Source organism: Pithys albifrons, chromosome 10 (genome assembly GCF_047495875.1).
Source record: "Pithys albifrons albifrons isolate INPA30051 chromosome 10, PitAlb_v1, whole genome shotgun sequence".
NCBI classification, from domain to species: Eukaryota; Metazoa; Chordata; class Aves; order Passeriformes; family Thamnophilidae; genus Pithys; species Pithys albifrons.
The window spans coordinates 34,147,177-34,167,684 of record NC_092467.1 but is presented as its reverse complement, the minus strand read 5'-3'; the positions used below and the strand labels follow the sequence as shown (position 1 = coordinate 34,167,684).

General features: G+C 41.6%; 2 protein-coding genes across 2 annotated transcripts in view; one reads left to right on the top strand and one right to left on the bottom strand.

Annotated features, from left to right (window-relative positions):
• The window catches only part of SLC44A5 (solute carrier family 44 member 5), a 64,408-nt gene extending 54,953 nt beyond the window's left edge, over positions 1-9,455 (top strand). Inside the window, exons 19-22 of the mRNA XM_071565185.1 lie at positions 522-592; positions 1,620-1,708; positions 2,341-2,425; positions 4,376-9,455. Coding sequence (XP_071421286.1) covers positions 522-592; positions 1,620-1,708; positions 2,341-2,425; positions 4,376-4,488 — 358 coding nt within the window. The 3' untranslated portion in view covers positions 4,489-9,455. The remainder of the gene's footprint in view (positions 1-521; positions 593-1,619; positions 1,709-2,340; positions 2,426-4,375) is intronic.
• LOC139676085 (proteoglycan 4-like) lies at positions 7,441-12,198 on the bottom strand. Its single transcript, XM_071564604.1, has 3 exons — positions 12,179-12,198; positions 9,399-10,489; positions 7,441-7,505 (listed from the first exon to the last, which is right to left on the bottom strand). The coding sequence occupies exons 1-3, from the start codon at positions 12,196-12,198 to the stop codon at positions 7,441-7,443; spliced, it is 1,176 nt and encodes a 391-aa protein (XP_071420705.1).
• Positions 12,199-20,508: the final 8,310 nt, after the last annotated feature.

The window sequence follows — 20,508 nt, the reverse complement described above, 5'->3', positions numbered from 1 at the left end:
TGGAGATGGAAGAACAGAGTGCTTTCACTGTGTTACCCTGTACTAATGTTAGGGCAGTGATGTCCACACACTGTGTAGTGCCTGTGCAATAGAAAAGCTGCCTTCATTTCCTGACAGAATATTACCTCACTGTCCTTTGTGATTTTGTTCTTAACCACTAAGAGCAATACCTAAAAGCCAGGCATATAATTTTGTTGTTTCAAATGAAGATATTTTGTGTACTTTGCTAAGTCTGAATTCTGACAGATTAATAATGATTTGTCTCTTAAGTAGGTCTTAATGTTTATTTTTCATAGTAGTCAGTGCTGTATATTACCATATCTGTAGCCTTTAGTGCTGTCAAGAGGTTGATGATACAAACTAATCTCATCATTCCCTGTCTATATTGTTGTGCTGTCAGCCTGTGAAACTAGCAGAAGACAGCTTCTGGCCATATTTTACCACTATCCATGGATTTAAGGAGAAAGAATACAAATGTCTGTTCTGTGATGATTGTATATCATTTGTTCTTTGCTGAACAGAGTTGCAGTTCTGGACAAAGTCACAGACTTCCTTTTATTCCTGGGGAAAATCCTTGTTGCTGGTGGTGTAGGTAAGCTAATTCATTTCTGGGTTGTATGTTCTATTTTCTGGTACCTGCAAACATGGGTGCCATAATCATATATGCTCAGTTAACAGCTGGAGGTTCTCATCAGTCTAACTGTCTGGAAATCTGTTCCTGTGTTTCTAGAATTTGCAAGATTGAAGTAATTTTTTTCCCACCTCCCCCCTCCCAAGTCCCTGATGTGCCTTGGCAGCATCTTTTCCATAGTTGATTTTACACCTCTCGTGTGTGTGGCTGGTGCAAGGTCTCCAAACCAAATTCACATCCAAGAAGTCAGGCACAGTCAGTTCTCCTTTCATAAGAACTGAACAAAGTTGCAAATGAGATTCACCTCATAGCAGACAACATGCCTGCAAGAGGAGGTATTGCAAGTCTGCAGGAGGTGTACCTGAGGCTTTGCTGTATTCCAGCCCATTATAGCTATAAGCTATAGTAAAAAAAATAGAATATTTCTATCATTCTTACAGGGTTTTCTTGGTTATCCATAAATATCAAAATAGGTGATTCATATTCTTCTGTGACAGAAGAGTTATTTCTATTTTTTAAATGAAACACTTTCAGAAATTCAGGTTGCCAGTATTCCTTTATGGTTTTTTAAAATTGCCACAGCAATTCCAAAAAATTATTTTACAAATAACCATATATTGCATTCTACATATCTTAAAAGATAACTAATTAATTATATTTTAATCAAAAATTGAAAACTGGTACCAAGAACTCATCTAAAAAAATCTGTCATTACTGTAGAATTACATTATTTATTAATTTTGCTATTAAATTCAGTAGAATGATAAACCAAAACAATTAATTGAATTATTTCTGAGTCCATGGATATATTTATGCTAATTGATTAATTTATGTATCTCTTCTGTTAGATAATTAATATTGAGGAATTTATTGTTTACCAAACTTTTATTTAAACCAGCCTTGGGTCTGTTGTCTGTCTCATCCATTCTTTACATGTTAGGAAACCAGAGCTAGTATGGAAGTCATTGTTTGCCTATGCTTCTTGCAGGTGTCCTTGCATTCTTTTTCTTCACACAGAGAATACCAGTCTTTGCACAGGAAGTGCCAACGTTAAACTACTACTGGGTACCATTGTTGGTAAGGCTTCCATCTAATCTTCTGCACACTGGGGGCAGTTGGATTTGCTCACTCTGCTCTGGGCATGGGCTGCTCACTGTGCTCTGGACCACCCCTCAGAGGCACAGGATCCACTGAGCTGAGGACTCATCTCCTGCACTCCAGTCCTCAGGATCCTTCAGGCAGAAGTGGCACTGTAGGGACTCTGCATCTTCAGAAAAATCAGGTTTCACAGCTGCTTTGCTCGGACTTCCAAGACAGCAAAGGCTGGTGGTGAGGCACTGATGGCAGTGTGGCTTCTGATGGACAGGATGTGCCATGCATCTCTTTTCTGCTTTTGTAGGCACCCCTTGGACTCCAGAGTATCTCCGAGATGAGTGATTCCTAAAGGAGTCTAGAACATTCTTGGCATATATTCTCTTTGGAAGTTGAACTTATTCTGTTTTGGCAGATGGAAAATGAGTGGCTGCTGCATGTTAAAATGCTGTGTCTTGAGCCTGTGATCTCTGTCCACAGCACTAGAAACCTGGGGTAGAAAGACAGAGCTGACATTGAAGTATCCCAGATTTGCTTAGCAGACTGGGCTTGTGGCTTGTGTTAATAGTGCCACGTTGGTCCCAGAAGACCAGCTAATTGTGGTTTGTTTTTTGTAGACAGTCATCATTGGCTCCTACCTGGTGGCACACGGGTTCTTCAGCGTCTATGCAATGTGTGTCGACACGCTTTTCCTCTGCTTCTGTAAGTACTGCCTTTTCTTTCAGTAATAACCTGCAAGACATGGAAAGATGAGTTGAAAACCACCTTATCCCTTCCTTACAGAGTTCTGGGGACGTATTAGCAGACTGTGTGAAAAATTAGCAGCTTCTTTTCAGATAGGCTACTTGATGCATTCTTTAGTGTTTAGTATTCACATTTAATTAGTTTTAAAAACATAAGGTATTTTATGGTTCAGGGGGTATCTGGCTTTTGTCTTTCAGATGTTCCTTAAATTTCAATTAGTTTGGTTTAGGGTGATTTTTGAAGAGCCCTGTACAGTATTGATTCCCTTAAACTTCTTGATAATAGCAAAGATATTCTTTGGTATGTAGATAGTGCTTTGTTTTCACCTTAATAACCCTGAACAAAGTATTATGCTGAATCACCTTAAGAATTCTGTAAAATGCCTGAATTTCTGTCCCTTGGACCCCCAATGGCAAGCAGTCATGGTCGCAGTCAAAGGGACTGATGTTCACTGCATCCAGTCAGAGAATACTAAAATCACAGAAGGAATCTGTTGGTCTTAAATTAGGGCATGATTAGAAGAAGGAGATGTCCTTTATATATAATACCTTGCATGTGCTAGATTTTTCTACAATGAAATTCGTTCTAGTAGGTCAGTGTAGAAGTTACATGGTAGTAATTGTTCTTGGAACTGGAAAATTTGATAATATTAAGGGAATATTGAAATAGTAAGAGGCTTGATCTTTATATAGATATATATATACATATGCACAATGGATTACTGACATGATATAAACATAGTAATATTGATTCTTTAAACACTCACTTCAACCATGCTTCCCTGAAAGCTAAGGTTAGCTGTGATTCTGGAAGAAATGGGTTGCCAAAGACTCACAGGAACAAAATGAGTTAGAAAACTGAAAATTGAGAGCTACATCCTATTTATGTGAAGTTATGGACTTTAGTTCTATGCAAACAGGCAGACATAGCACTAATAACACTCTCAAGAAATAAGCTGAACTATAAATAAATTATTATTATTTGTATTAGTAGTATGAATATTCAAATTAGTATTGAAATTATACTTATTTATTTTATTTGTTATTTAGAAAGAAATGGCATCTAGCAAGTTCATTGTTGCACTCAAAATTTAAAAGATTTTCTTTTTAATTTATTCAAAAGACACAGGGTATATACTGCCACAAAGATATATTAAGATTTGCCCTCTGTAAACTCTTTAGCCACTCCTTCCAGCTGGTGCTCTTACTTTGGCTCTGCAGATCAGCCTCTGCAGGGTTGCAGTGACTTCACTGCCCATCAATGTGTAATTGGTCACTGGTCTGTAACTGCTGCATGAATGACACTAGCTGGGCTGAATCCTGAGAAGTGACTTTGTCATGACCTTCTGTAGGAAAAAAAGTATTGTCTGCCTCATTTTTTAAAATTTATATTGTGTTCTGCTTCCCCTGCTTCCGTTCAGTAATGAAGAGTAGATCGTATAGAATATTGTGCACTCATGGCAGCAGGTTTTCCCAGGACTTTACCTTAAGAAGAAAAAAGCGTCCAGTTTTAAAAAATGCTTAAATACATGGCTCTCTTTCTGACAAATTTGCTGGCAAGAGGTATCCAGAATGCCAGGCTTCAGTGGAAGAATGAGAGTTTCTGAAAACTTCCATCTGTACTGCCAAACCAAAGATCTGGAGAATAAAAAGAATATATTGCTTTCATGTGAAAATGGCTAGATGTTTGTGTCTCTTCTTCATGTAAAACCTCTTGTGATTTGAGAAAATAGAAATTTTAGTGTCCTTAGTCAAGGACATCATTAATAATAGAGCTAAATAGTCTTGAATGAGATTTTTCTTAATGTTAGGTCTTTTACTCTCTCCTTCCTTCAATTCTGTTTGTATCTCTCTGTGTGGGGTTGTGCTGCCATTTGCTTTTTTGACCACTTTTGCTGTGTAAATTCAGGTGAAGACCTGGAAAGAAATGATGGATCTACAGCAAAACCCTACTTCATGTCAGCGAGCCTGCACCGGATCCTGGGGAAGAAGAAACTGAGCCCCAAGAAGGCAGCGGGATAACATCCACTGAACCTCGGCAGCAAAAGTGGCTCTTAAGCAGAACATGTATAAAGTAGGCAAAAGTAAAAACTGTAAATGATGCTTCTGGTTAATGGGTGATTCTTTTTTCCTTTTGCTTATATCTAAAAAAAAAAGAGCAACGATGATAACATTTAACTAGTTTAAGTGCTTAAACTTACAGCTGTGAAAACAAGGCCACGTTTTAGTTTATAGAGTGCCTATGAAAAGGAAAATGTAAATTTGAAGCTTTTATAAGTCTATAATGATGTTTTAATAACTTTTGTAATACAAGTTGCTGCCTTAGATGACAGCAGTTTTGATAATGTTTCTTTTTATAAGTGTATATTTGTAAAAGAAATTCAGGCAATTTTTGAAAGCACTAACATATAACCTAATTAGCCATAAAAAGGATAGTTTGAGACTCTAGTTAACCTGGAGATGGTACTAAATTTGTAAATATGGTGCTATGATTGTATTTTTTTGTACAAGCTGGTTCTCAGCTATTTAAACTGTGATTATACATGCATTAATGAATCCCTACACTGAAAAATGTAGTGATATTTTAATCACATCCACAACTGCATCTTTTAAGACGTGATGGTACCCTGCAGGCCCCAAAGAAGGTAGTCAGAAAAGACTTTAGTTGCTTAAATTGAAGTTTTCTGTGAGTTGCACTTAAAAGGTGATATAACTGAGAGAAGGGCCCACTTCAGTTGAAGTGATTTGTGGTTCACACAAATGAGGTTTCATCTGGTACAAGATGGTGAATGTATAATTTTTAGCTGATGTCTAAGAGAGATGCACATGTGTTAATATCCCCCTATCTCTGACAAGTCTCTGATTGTGTTCTACATTGCAAGGAAGTTGAGCTTCACTGAAAGGAAAGCCAAATACAGTCGTTTTTTCCTTGAAAGAAGGTCTTTGCCATGTGTGTGTGCACAAGGAGTTCCATGCCCAGCTCTTGACCAAGGCACTGGAACACTGCAGGTGCTGAGGGCCAGGGGGTACTTTCTGCACATCTCCTGGCTCTCAGTGGCTCACACAGAAAGGTGTTAGGACATTGAACTCAAGTCTTCCCATGATACAAGATTAATTATTTAGGTACTGAGAAATGATCTGAAAGATTTAGTTTGCTTTTTGGTTATTGAATTTGCCCAGTCATTACTGCAAAGTACGAAGTCGTTAATACATCTGTTGTTGGAAAGTACATGTAACATTCTGTGTTGTTTATTGACCCTCCCACTGTGGTTACGTAACAGCTCTGCTGATGGAAAAAGTCCAGCTCTGAAGTGCTTCTCAAGTCTCTTACTTGAGCTGTGCAGGTTTTCATTATTAGTCTCCTGGGGGACCAGGGGCGATCCATATGAGACCTACCCTGAGCTTTCATAGATTCCACTGTGCTGATTTATTCCAGTACTGTCTGCTTTCCAAGAGTGGTGTGTGCCATACATTTGCCAACTCTGTGATAGGATTTCAGCACCTGGAAATACGTTCCTAGCCCTAGGTGTCCATTGGTGTCACAAAAAGAAAGGCAAATTATTTTCTGGATGATTTGAAGGAAGTTCCTGAGCTAAACCATTGCCATCCCAATGGTACTGACCATTGCCATCCCAATGGGATTTTGCTCTCTTAAGTTACAATTCCAGTTTGTGATGGCTGTAATTGCTCTAAAAGCAGGAACACTGTCCTTCCTGCAGTGGATCTGGGGTGTCATGGGGATGTGAAAGTGGCTCTCACCCACACACTTGGAGTTGTGGGCATGGGCAGATCTTGAAATCCTGTGACCTGAGGTGCAGGTGAGAGGGTCCTTGTGAGCATTCTTTGTCAGCCGGTGGGTGCTGCAACCCTTTTCCCTGAAGCAAAAGTGAGGGGTTCACTTTAGGATTCAAATAATGTAAAATAAAGGCATACTGTTTCAAACATAACTACTGATCATGGGCACCTTCAGTTTTTGGTAACTGCTCCTGAGATACCCCAGAGTAAACCTGACTTTCAGAAAGGACTGAGAACCCCTGTCTTTGGGGAGAAAAATCTGCCTCTTTTTTTTTCATCATCATCATCAGTCCTTTCTCATTATGTTCATGGCATGGAATACACAACCCCCCCAAGATTCTGATCTTTTCAGAGAACTAAGTGAGTAACTTTTGAGGGTATGTCACCATTCTGTGATTAAAGAAGCTGCTGCTGTGATTACAGTCCATGTTCTAAAGCTTTTTTCTTTTAATAGTATTAAGTGATTAATTTGCAGCTAAAGAAGCTGCTTTAAGTAATCTATATTTTTACTGGACTTGAGTGTCTTACTGGGAGCTGAACTGGAAAAACGTATTTCTGAATATGGCTTTCTTTTTTATCATATGAATGTAACCATAGAGTTTACTAGGAATAAAGCATAATAGAAATAGTATACAGTTATTTGATTAGAAGACTTTTGTAACAAAGCTATGCATTTACTAAACGAATTTCTAAAAGTGAAAGTTTTAAATTGCATTATTTATATACAGTAAATATATATATATGTATAAATTTGTTCTCACTATTTTGTGGAAGTATTTAGAATGTAAATGATCATCATTTCTGAGAAGAAAATGTAAAAAGCCATTTTCTTAATAATTATGAGAACTGTGAAAATACAAAGCAATACCATGTAGATTTTTGTAATCAATAAATTCAATAAGGAAATAATTATTTAATATTAAAATTGGCTTTTAAAAATAAATTGCTAATAATTAATAAGTCAAAATTAATGCAAGTATTTACTTGGGAAAGAATCGCCTAAGATACTGTAAGACTATCTTATTAGAACTGTTCCTAACTAATCCTGTGGGCAGAGTCTGCAGGTTGGTGCCACAGAAGAGGTATAGTATTGACAGTTATGGATTTGGACATTTGCTTTGTTGCTTGATTTAGTTAAAAGTCAAAATTTCATTCTTTGCTTTAGAGAGTAGGAGACAGTCAGATCTGTCGCGGGAGCCCCCGGGCTGTGCCAGTGCCCAGACTGGGCAGGGCGCGGTCGGTGCCTGCAGGGACAGAGGGGCCAGTCCAGACCCGGCAGGCACAGGGTCCTGCAGGTGCTTCTCCCTGGCACGGGGTCCTGCAGGTGCTTCTCCCTGGCACGGGGTCCTGCAGGTGCTTCTCCCTGGCACGGGGTCCTGCAGGTGCTTCTCCCTGGCACAGGGTCCTGCAGGTGCTTCTCCCTGGCACGGGGTCCTGCAGGTGCTTCTCCTTGGCACAGGGTCCTGCAGGTGCTTCTCCCTGGCACGGGGTCCTGCAGGTGCTTCTCCCTGGCACGGGGTCCTGCAGGTGCTTCTCCTTGGCACAGGGTCCTGCAGGTGCTTCTCCCTGGCACGGGGTCCTGCAGGTGCTTCTCCCTGGCACAGAGGAGCTGTGGGAAGGCAGGGGACTGTGCAGAAAGACCTTTTCTCAAGATCACAAACAAGCAGAATGTAGAAACCAACAGACAGTAGAAAACACCCCTGTTATCAATCCACACGCTCGTGTTTGTTTAGTTTGGGTTAGAGTCGTTGTATCTCCTGACACTATTACTGTATGGCTTTCATTTACATGTTTTATACCAAAGTTTCTAGGTCAAGCCTTCAAATTTCGTAAAAAAAAGAAGAAAAAACAAACAAAAAACCGAACAAAAGTAACCACAGAAACAAAACAAACAGGATGGGATGATTTCTTCTGCTGGGGGTGGGGGCAGGGTCCAAACAGTATTCAGCAGCTGATTCTTGGGTGTTGAAAGGATGTTCTTTTAAATGTTACTATTGAATGAAATATTTTACTATTGCATATTCTGGGAAAATATTTTGGCAGATGCAATGTTGGGCTGATTTGGGTTCCTCCACAAATGGACTGTCAGAGAAGTGATTATGAAGAAGAAAATGACTGGTTTTGAGTAACGTGGTATGTCTCCCTTTTGAGCAGTTGCTCAGCCTGGACAGCTCTGTCCTTGCAGACCAAGTGCCTTACTGGCTGTTACTTTACCTGGGTTACATTGTGAAATTTATTCATACCATGTAGACCACAAAACAGAAAATGTTAGGTAGGAAAACCAACACTTTATTTCAAATTAACTGATAGAAAATTAATTGTAGGAAGGGTGTCAGATGGGTTTGGACTGCATGATGCAGCACACACAATTTCCCTATTGCTGTTGTCAGATCATGAAAGCTGACAGTGTGGTCTGGGAGAAAACATGACAATTGTGGTGTTGCAAATAATCAAATAAAAACAATGCAAGACTTCCATTTTTATGGTTGATTTTTAAAATAGCTTTAATTTCTGATGTAGTGGGCTTCTGAGTAGGGCCTGTTTTGCTTTTGGTTACAATGATCGTGTGTGTTGTATTTGTGGAACTGGGGGGAGACCTGGGCTCTTGCTACTTAAAACAGAAGGAATAAAGCTAACACATATGTATTACTGTAATACATCTATTTGCGTGTTTTTAAGCATAAAATTCATTTTCCATTTCAAGACTGACAATTTCCTGTTATGGAAGTGTTTTATAAATTGTTCCAAATTTTTAAACTTTTGATACAGGCAATGATTTTTGAGGTAATATGTGATTTGTACTGCACTGTAAACAATTAGAAAGGTAACTGTTTCTTCATGTTCAAGTAACACTAGTGCTACTAATATTAAAATTGTCTGTTAACTCTATGCTACAATATGTCCACATGTATGTGTTCCAAATAATTAGTAAACCATAAAAATGGCTGAGTTTTAAGAAATGAAAGGGAGGTTACTGTTCCCCGCTAATGTGATTCTTAAGGTTATATTATCTTGCCAAACCAAATTAACATGAGCACGATGGTTCGAGCTCTAAACCCTGTTGCTTCTGCTATGCAGAAATAGATCGGTATTGTTTAAATATCTTTGATAACAAAAGTGCTTAATTTTATTGTTACTTGACCGTTTTACATTTCTTGGGGATTGTTCTAATAAAGATTTCGATATAAACCGGAGTGCATCTGCACGGCGCTGGGCGGGCTCTGAGGGGACGTGCCGGGCGGGGCGGGGCGGGCTCCGAGGGGACGTGCCGGGCGGGCTCCGAGGGGACGTGCCGGGCGGGCTCTGAGGGGACGTGCCGGGCGGGGCGGGGCGGGCTCCGAGGGGACGTGCCGGGCGGGCTCCGAGGGGACGTGCCGGGCGGGGCGGGGCGGGCTCCGAGGGGACGTGCCGGGCGGGCTCCGAGGGGACGTGCCGGGCGGGCTCCGAGGGGACGTGCCGGGCGGGCTCTGAGGGGACGTGCCGGGCGGGCTCCGAGGGGACGTGCCGGGCGGGCTCTGAGGGGATGTGGCGGGCGGGGCGGGGCGGGCTCTGAGGGGACGTGCCGGGCGGGCTCTGAGGGGATGTGCCGGGCGGGGCGGGGCGGGCTCCGAGGGGATGTGCCGGGCGGGGCGGGGCGGGCTCCGAGGGGATGTGCCGGGTTGGGCGGGGCGGGGCGGGCTCCGAGGGGATGTGCCGGGCGGGCTCTGAGGGGATGTGCCGGGCGGGGCGGGGCGGGCTCCGAGGGGATGTGCCGGGCGGGGCGGGCTCCGAGGGGATGTGCCGGGCGGGGCGGGGCGGGCTCTGAGAGGATGTGCCGGGCGGGCTCCGAGGGGATGTGCCGGGTTGGGCGGGACGGGGCGGGCTCCGAGGGGATGTGCAGGGCGGGCTCCGAGGGGATGTGCAGGGCGGGGCGGGGCGGGCTCCGAGGGGATGTGCAGGGCGGGACGGGGCGGGCTCCGAGGGGATGTGCCGAGCGGGCTCCGAGGGGATGTGCCGGGCGGGCTCCGAGGGGATGTGCCGGGCGGGGCGGGCTCCGAGGGGATGTGCCGGGCGGGGCGGGCTCTGAGGGGACGTGCCGGGCGGGGCGGGCTCTGAGGGGACGTGCCGGGCGGGCTCCGAGGGGATGTGCCGGGCGGGCTCCGAGGGGATGTGCCGGGCGGGGCCAGTTCGGGAGTGGCCGCGCCTCGGGGCAGAGGCGGTGGCGGCGGGGCGGGTACCGCTACCACTGCTACGGGGTTGGAGGGGAATTTGGGGGTTTATTTACAACGGCTCGAGGATTGTTTGTTATTTTTTACTTTAAAATTAAATTGTTTGAACCACGTAATAGTAAACCATAGGTTTTTTCATCTGAACCTTAATTGAGGTCTTATACAAGACGATGTGTATTTTAAATTGGCCAAAATGATACCATGATTCTCGGTATAAATCTCTTTTGGAGTTACGAGACTCACTAAAAGTCAGATTTTTCTCCTACTTTTGTGTGAGATGAAGAAAACCTTTATTGCATGTCGGGGGTTGGTGGAGCATCAGTGGCAGAGCTGGTGCAGGTGCTGAACTCGGAGCAGAGCTCTGGCAGGTAGCTCCTTGTAGGAGCTTGTGTGGTAGGTCCTTGTCTGACCAGTGGCCCACCGGATTTCTCTGGCAGACATGCAATAAAAAATAAAAACACCAAACCCTGTACAAAAGCTTTTCAGAGATGGGGATGGATTTCAGCAGAGGTAGAACAAGAGTACTTATTTGGAGTTGGACAAAGGCAAAATTTGAACTTGAGTTTAAGGTATGCCTTGTAAGTAATTCCATATGTGGGGAGGCTTTTCTGAAGTTGTTTCTGGCATTTGGCAATCACTGCAATGAAACTTTGAGACAAAGTTTTTGAATTAGCAAAGCAAGCTGGAAGTATGGCTGTGTGTTTGGGATTCAGTGGCTGAATAGCAAATAAAGTGCACACAGAAGCTTTAAATTCATAGTTGCAGCATATATCATTTAAGGGAAAATGAGCAGATGTGAGGTTTGTGCCATGGGATACTGTTTCTTGGGGTTAAATGCTGTCAGTGAGGCCGCTGGGGGGTTTGTGCAGCCCAGGCAGCCACACCCGGGGCAGTGGCTGAGCAGGACGTGTCTGGCCCAGCGCTGGCTCTAGGAGGGACTGGCAGCTGCTGCAAAAGCAAAGCTGTGACAAAGCAAAGGGAAGAATGGCTCAGCCTGGAAGGTTGGATGTGAACCATTTCAGTCCAAAGTGAACACTGAAAGGTGAACTGGAAAAATGATCTTCAGAGGGATATTGGTGTTACCTGATCACAGGTCAGCAGCTCAGCTGACTGAGGCCATGCTGCGTGGGAGGAGGTAAAGGTGAGAACGCTACAGCTGATTGGAAGAGATAAAAGACACCACTGTTCTACAGTACATCATCAGGAAAGCAGATTTATTTCTTTTTGTTGTTGACTTTTTTAACATTTGAACAGACACAAATTTGGCAAACAAAACCTGCAGGCTTTTTGTTCAGTAAAGCATCACTGTAAAACTCAGTTCTGAGCATGGTAGAAAGCAACAATAACAGTAAAACACCGTGTTTGTTAAAGCACATTTTTTAAGTTCAACTGATCATGTATAGCCCTGCAGAATCTGATGTAGTGTACCCAAACTCTGGAAGGTACATTTGTAATAAGAAGTTATTGTAAGGGGATTCTGGAACACAGATGACCTTTGCTATGTGTCTTATATGTACATCATTATTTTTATAAAAATGGGATATTTTTATTTTTTAAACTACATCAGTGTCTCTGAACACACACAGTCTATTGGAGCCGACTGCGGCTATTAGTTACATTGTCCTTGAGAAAATGTTGGTCTTACAGACAAAATTACTGTCTTGACTTCTCTTAAATGTGTTTTCAGACTGATGTGTTTCTTATCTCACACGGTTTTGCTGCCATTCATATTGCATTCCAATCTAATGTTGGCTGCATGCTATAGGAAATTTAATCCACATACAGATGAATTAAAAGCCTGCATGGAGGGGTTTTTTTTTATGTACCAGCAGTCTGATCTCCAGTCTTTTCAAGGGAACCTGCTTTTTTATGGGTTGTTCTTTTTGGATATCCAAGGGGTGTCTCATACTGTGCAAGCCACCCCTGCAGCCCTGGGCCCAGTGACCCATGTCAGCACTTGCTGGGATGCAGCCAGTACTCCTCTTCAGCTGATAGGTTTGTTTGGGGAAGCCCCTTTGTTCTGCATCCCTTGCTCAGGGAGGTGCCCTTGCTGGCACCGTGTTGGCTGCACAGGGAGAGGGAAGGAGAGGCTGCTCTGGGACCAGGAGCTGCCATCCTGCTGCAGTTACTCTGGGCCAGGGCAGCTGAGCAGCAGGGCTGTGGTCTGCATGACATTCTTGCTGTAGAAGAAAATTATAACATCATGAGCTTCTACAATCAAACAGACTTTTGGTCATAAATACAGGATGAAAATGTTTCTGCTATTGTATCAGCCAGGACACGTCTTCGTGTTTGACTGCAGATGAATGTTGCTTTTGGTGCATTTTCTCCAAAGAACTGACATGATTCTTTGCAAAGCCACACACGTACTGATGGCTTGGAGAAGGAAAGGGATTGTTTTATTCAGAGCTTCATGATGTAGTTTCTGGTTGCCATCATTTTCAACACATCTGACCAAGTCAGTTTCCTGTCTTGAACTGACTTTCATTTCATTGGGTCCCAGGTTCTCATTTCTGTTGATTTGACTGGCCTCTGCAGGCAATTACTTTAATTTTGAAGTCTGAAAGCATCTAAGTTTGAAAAAGAATCAAAGTCATCCTGTGAGAAAGGTCCATGCTTAATTTGCTGTAAATGGTAATAATAAAAGGGGTTTGTAGTCTGTTTTTATTTACTGAGTCTTTTTCTTTGTTTTTTTTTAATTTTTAAATAGTTTATGGAGTTCCAATTTCTTACACAAATAGTGAGTAGTGGAACAGTGTCATCATATTGGTATCTTTAAGCTCACAAGTGAGTTGTTTTGTGAGAACACTGACAATTGTCCAAAGCAGTTTAACAAATTATAGTATAATACCCAGCTGTAATGGTTCTGGGTCACTGGAACTTAAAAAAGTTGTTAAACTCTGTGTGAGTTTAATATTAGGGGCTCTCATGCAGCAGGGACAACTCTTTCTGACCCAATGTCATGACAGGAGAACTGCACTGGCATGTTTGAACATGTCTGTGGGCTGTGTCTGAGCATCTCACAGACACCTGCACAAATTCCTGCAGAGACACCAAAGATCAAACTGCCTGTTGAGAGGTAACCTTTCTATGCATTTCACTATGCATAATATAGATACATATTCTTTTTGTCTTAAAATTGTACTTTGGCTGGATGCCTGTACCTATATTCTAGGAATGCCAGTATTTCTGCTGATTATTTCTGAAAGTTGTAAAACAATCTTCTAGTCATTCCTGCATTCACCATATTACAGTTTGTGTCCTATTTAAATGATATTTTTATGATTAGCTTTCTTGGATGATCTGCTAACTTACATTAAACAAAAATAAAATGTTCCTTATGTGATTTTTTAAATGGAGTAGCTATCTTGCAAATGCAATGGCTTAATCCTAAAATAAGAAAATGTGTAACTTTTTTATGTACTGGTGCACCGTTATTTGTTTTAAGTTTCCTTAAACTGTATTGTCACAGGTGTGCTCAGCAGGGAAAACTCTTCATGAGAGGGGAAGGGAAGAAGGCCACAAGTGCTGTGTACATAAAGGAATGTGCAATTTGCAGGCAGAAAGCAAAGTTGTGAGGTGTTTTCCCAAGAGTACTGTTGATTTTCTGTAGGCTTATTTGGGTGGGCAAAAAAAAATGAAATTAGCAGCAGCAGAAGAGAAAAGATGAGCGGCATTGGAGAGGCAAACAGTGCATTGGAAGCTGATCATTTGACTTTGGTTGTTCCACCTGTGCTGCTAATCCTAGTAATGAATAAATACTGAAGCTCATGTGTCTTGCATCACACCTCATTTGGTCAGCTGTTTCAAGTAAAAGAGTAAATGCTTACTTTGCTATTTTTTTAACTTAAGGGTTTCACAGCTGTAAGTGACATATGAAGTGAGTACACCTTAAAGCACAAACCAAATGAAAACAGAAAAAACCCACCCCCCTGTGCACACACACACAGACACACACACACATATATCATTATGGTTTAGAAGCTGAACTATACCCTGATTGTTTTTACCCTGATAGATTTTTCCCTGGTCAGTACCTGCTTTCCAATACATCCTGGTACAGTCATTGTACCAAGAGGGTATTTACATGTTGGATAGGTTTTGTCATCTTAGTAGTTGCATGGATGATTGCTCCCATATAACAACATTATATCCTGATATAAAAGCAATCACTGTGGGAGTTTAGCTGTGCTGGAGGAGGCAGCATGATATGAAAAAGCAAAGTCTTTGTCCTTGTTCTATTAGATGTTCCTAATGCATGTTCCCAGAAGTCACCAAAACCTTCTGCACATTTTGACTAATACAAAATGAGATACAGAGATCAGGAAAAGGTGCATCTTTATAGCTCAGTATTTAAATTATTCCTCTTTTTATTGTAGCAGTAGTATTGTTTCCTTATTGGTTTGTTTTATAGAGCCACTTTATCAAAAGAGTCTCTCAGCAGTTTCTCTATACAGATTCCAGTTTTTTACTGCCTTCTTTTCTGAGTTCAAGCCTTTCAGAGGAGCAGAGCAGAGCACTTACTGACAAAGCCTGGGTGAACTCACCTAAGGCTACTCTGGGGTAGTGCTACATTGAGGATGAAGGGGGTTTTTTCCCATAGCACTGATTCTACTCCTGAAATAAATTGTAATTCTCTCATGCCAACAGTGTCTTTAATATTAATTGACTGTGGACATCCCCAGCAAGTTGCTTTGTGTGGTTTTTAACAAGAAGAGAGGGATCAATAGTCTCTGTGAAGCTCCTGCATTGCACCAGCAGCCTGGTGAGAAGGAAGGTGTTACACCTCAGGAGACTTCTGTTGTGTCCTCTTTTTTGATATCAGCAAGTCAACAGGACAGAAGTCAGTACTCATTGCAAAAGCAGCATAATTTATTTTTATTTCAGGGGAGTTTATTTATAATGTAGAGGGCACACTGCACAGACTTAGAATTATTAGGAAAAAACATAGGGCAAGTTTACACTTGAAACTTTCTGTCTGTAGCACCCTTAATTATTACTCCATGGAAAATCAGAAATGTGTGCACAGGCTGGACTCCCAACAAATACAAGCTCTCCCTGCTGTGTCTTTGGGGATGAGCAGGTATTGCACTCCTGGGTTATGGCCTTACACACAGAGCCATACCAGTAAAATGCATAGAAATAATATGAACATTTTTTGCAGCAGCTTTGACCAAAGAGTCAAGCCCTGATCTTCTAAGCCTGAGGTCAGAAATAGTGTCAACTGCCTTTGTTGTGAATCCTCCGTCTGATATCTTGGACTTGTGTGGTTTTCCAACAAGGCCCTTGAGCAGCATGAGTGGAATAAACAAATTCTGAGGAGGTATGTGCAACACTTTTCTCAAACAGCAAAGACGTCACATACCTTTTTGAGCTCCCTGTTGAACTAGTAAAACCACTGACAAAAGAAGCACATTCAAGTGAAAGATGGAAGGTGAGACCAGTCATTTCTAACTGGTCCAAGAAACAACAGAAGAATGTGAAACTCTCTGTTGTATCCAGCAACATGATCAGGACTTTTTTCGCCTTACACTTGATCTGCCTGTGTAAAAGATGAATTCTCCTCTTAGATACACTGAGCCATTAGCTGTGAAATGGCAATACTAAAGAACATCTGCAGCCATGGAAGTTTGCATTTTTAGCTCTGAAAATGCCAGGATTTATATTTTACAAATTGAATTCTATAATCACTGTATATCCTAAGTTACTGTAGTAATTTTCCAGCACTAAAAGGGTTGAGTACACAGCAATGAAGCACAAAATTAGCTGCCTTTTAGATTTATTAGTATTATTAGAAACATCTACAGGCTTTATCCAAGCTGGTCTGTGGAGCAGCAGCAGAGCAGGGAGTGTCCCACAGCTGGTGAAGGCAGAGCTGGCAGCTCCTTGGAAATTGTCTGCAACTGCAGCCTTGGTGTTCCACTTCAGACAGGAGAGCAAACCCTCAACAGCCTACAAGGTGTTCAGAGATTTGTCATAAACAGTGAGTGTGGTAAGAACACAAGGTATATTTAGACAAAGATACTACAAAAGCCAAATAACTGCAGAGGAATCCTTGTGCAAGAGAGCTGTGCAGAGGCTGCAGGGAAAGGCTGCCACTCCACCTGCGCTGGCGCTCCCTGTGACAGGAGGAGGCACCAGTGCTGGGCATGGCCCTGCTGGGCCAGGTTGCCCCAACAGACCCCGCACTGGGAACACCAGAGCAGCCCATGCAACTGAGCTCAAGGCAGATGGCTCCTGGCTGTTACCTGGTCAGAGGACAAGTTCAGTTACTTGGCTTAGAAGGGTCACTGCTGACAGAAAGGCAGATTGGGAAACTGATTGAAAATAAATATTGAAAAAAAAAAAGTGGGTTAAAACACACTTCCAGAAACCAAGAGCAAACATTATAGCACCACTGTACTGCTTTGATACCGTGCCTAGAGGCTGGAAAACAGGCTAAGGAAAGCCAAGAGGGCAGTTTCATTTCAACCTAATTATTTTATTTGAGAATTTTAAGATCTTAACCACACCAGCAATAACAAGAATAAAAAGAAAGATGCTGTCAAATCTTCTCAACTTCCTAAAAGGGTAACAGCTGTGTGGGTGATCAAAAAGCTGCACATATCACATTCTGACATAGGCAAGATAGGGAAATAACTTAGGACAGAAAATTTGGAAAGTAAGTCATCATAAGCAGCTCATACAATACATTTTCCTGTTTAAAAAATGGAATTACCAGAGGATCAGATTCCAGTCAGTACTTTGGCCAACTATCTGGATGACAGAATAAAGAGATAATTTTTAGTGATTTTTTGATAATGCAAAAGAGGCAGTACTGGGGAGTTCAGAACTCAAATTCAGAAAGATTTTGAAAACTTAGAGAAATAGAAAGAAACTGGGTGCAATTCAGTATGGTAAAATAGAAGCTGTTTATGTAGGTTGCAATAATCTAAGGAGAACTGCAAACAGGAGACAAGGTAATGGCAGGTCACAAGCAGAAGGGGGAGAAAAGCATGAACAGAAGAAAAGAAGTTGTCATCCCAGAGGCCACCCTGGAGTCCTAATCCTCCTGCTGAGCATCAGCAAGGGCTTCAAGAAGATGCAAAAAAAAACCAGCAAGGAAACAATCAGACATTTAGAAAATATGACTTGGTATGAAAAGTTTGATTAATTGAATTTCCTTGGCAGGGAGGGGAAAACTTTACTTGCTGTTGGAGGTTTTTTCCCCCCTAAGGAAGTGCCAGAAATCCTACAGTCTGTAAAACTTTCTGTTGTGGAAGACATTTAAGAGCAGATTAGTCAAACATCTCCACTCGTAGCAACTAAGATATTTTGTTGTGCCTTGAGGTGAAAAGCAAGTTAGAGAATGCCTGAGTATTTTCAGATTTACTTTATATGGACAAAAATCTGCATTTCCAGTCAATTGCTGGAATTTCAAAACATATAGATTGCAGTATTTCATTTAATTGCAGAGTTAGAAATATTTCTAAAAGACCTTGAAGATACAGTATCAGTTTTTTACTCTGCAACCTGAAATAGAAGCAACTTCTAGTAAGGCATCCTTTAGAGACTCTATGAAGTTTGCACCAGAAGAATATTTTTTCATCTGCATTTCTCCCTCCTCTTACAGCAGGTCGAATATAAGAAATTTTAAATTTTATTTTGCAGTTTACTTGTTTCAACATATAATACATGAAATGACCCAAAATTACATAACTTGAACAGGTTAGGGAAGGAAATGGAAAAGATGTGGAATTTGATAGCCAGTCTTCTCACAGCCTCTTTGAGACAATTTCACTTTTCAGCGATATTTCTTCCTTTTAGAACCACCTGATGCAAAATACATTTTGCATCATTAGTTCCAGTCTGGATTTCTTAATATGTGCCACTTGAAACTATTAGCAAGTCCTACCTTGTAGGTCAGACACTTCGGGATCGGAGGGAACACATTGCAAAGACAATTCTCTGCAAAAGCATCCACACACCAGAAGTCTGTAGTGTTCTCTGTTCAAGATAGGTTGCTAAGTTAGACATTAAGGCAAATTTAATACATAATTTAAAATGGAATCTATGCTATCTAAAAGGCGCTGACTCAGCATACAACATGCTCCTGCTACAGCTGCATTCTCTTTCTACAAAGAGAGCTCATGAATTTCCTCATCACAGCAATATCCAAGTTACTTTTTACACAGCAGGAGGCAGAGGAGATGCCTCCAGGGTCAGAAGAGCTCAGCAGCAAAGTCACAAATGCAAGCCAGTGCACAACCAGGAGAGAAAGACAAACATTCAGGCTTGTCAAACATGCATTCAAAGTCAGGTGCAGCAGCAGCCTCAGCTGAGCACAGCTGACTAAAACCATACCCAGTTTTCCATGAGTTGTCCACCAGCTGCAAACAGCTCTGGCAGTGGCAAAGGGAGACACAACATGTGGATTTCTCTGCTGGACCTTCCTATTTGCAACTTTGCATTTTCCCAGCCACACTTAGAAAAAGCTGCTCAAGCACTCAACAACAGCAAAAGACAAATTCTCCTGCTTCCAGTTTTCACAGGGAAATAGGAAAATTGCTCCCATGTACTTTTATCCTGTTCTGACTTTGGAACTGAAGGAAGTGTTTCATAAATAAGCTTAGACTTACTTTTCTTTCAAGCAACCTGAAGCTACTCAGTTCTTCAAATTAGAGTGAATAATTATTTTTCCTTAAAGGAACTCAATGCAAGCTAAGTTGCATTTTAAATTACCAAGTTATGTTAACATCTAAATTAGTATTATTTAACATTTAACTGGTAAAACTTCAGCAGTAAGGTTGGCCTACTTGTCTGTCAGACAACAAATGAACACAAAGCAGTTTGTCTGCTGCTGTGGACACAGGTCTGTGGCACACAGGTCTGTGGCTTAGGTACTGAAAACAGCACCCTGAATTGAGTATTCCACAGGATCTCATAAGAAGGTACATATGCTAAAATGAAATGTAAAGTCAGTCATGCTCCACCAGAGCCTGTCTGGAGTGTTTAGTGAGGGGAAAACAAAACAGAACAAAAAAAAGGCAGGATAACATAAGCCTTGACAAACTATTGTGCAAGAAGATTGCTTTTGCTACTCAGATCAGCTCAGACATCTGTGAGTAGCATTTAAAACAGTGCCAGAATTTTAGTTTATGGAATCTGAAGAATTCAGAGCTTGCCATTGAAGTTGTGCTCTCAAAAGCCACCATCAGAAAATGCTACATTTTCCATTGAAACGGTTTGACCAGCACAGTTAAGGAATTTCAGAGCAAACACTAAATGCATAGCTGGAAGAGAAAGGGATAAGGACTCACACCACCACTCCCTTCAAAAGTATTATTTCCTTCTGATGCAAACAAAGTTTAAGTGTGCAAATGGGATATACCTGCCTTAAATCCTAGAAGGAAATTAGTCTGTGAAGACAAAATTAGCTGAATTTATGGTAGCCTTTGTGCATCAAATCAGTGTATCAAAACATGCTCTGAAACTAACTCTCAGCACATCAACAGCTTTAAACACAGCAGATTGTAGCACATTGACTGAATTCCAGTCTCTCTTCATATGCAGGTCAGTTAAAATGCTGGACTAGGTTTCACTTTTAAAAAGCAGACATTTTACGTGTTGCATCTTATTTATCATCCTGCTTAACAAAATCACAAGATAAAACCACTGATCAGAAGCTCAAGCAGGAAAATATTTAAAATGTTAAAGCAGAAGTGACTTTAAGGTTCTTCACTTGCCATCTTAAGCCATAGTTTAAAATCTGTCCTATTAATCCCCCATTTCCTTTCCCTACAAGTGTGCAGCCTCAGCAGCAGCACTGCTTTGCTCATACCCACTCGTGTACCACGTTTGTGGGGAGTTTCAAGACACATCAGAGCCCATTACAGGATTTTTACTATCAATTGAAATAGATATGAACCCTCCTGAAAGACCTTGACATAATGTACTTCAGTACACCAGGGGTCTTCTCTTGAAATTTAAAATTCAAGTTAAGCACTTGACAAATTATCACAGTTCAGCCATAAACACAGCAACAATTTTGCTTGGCATG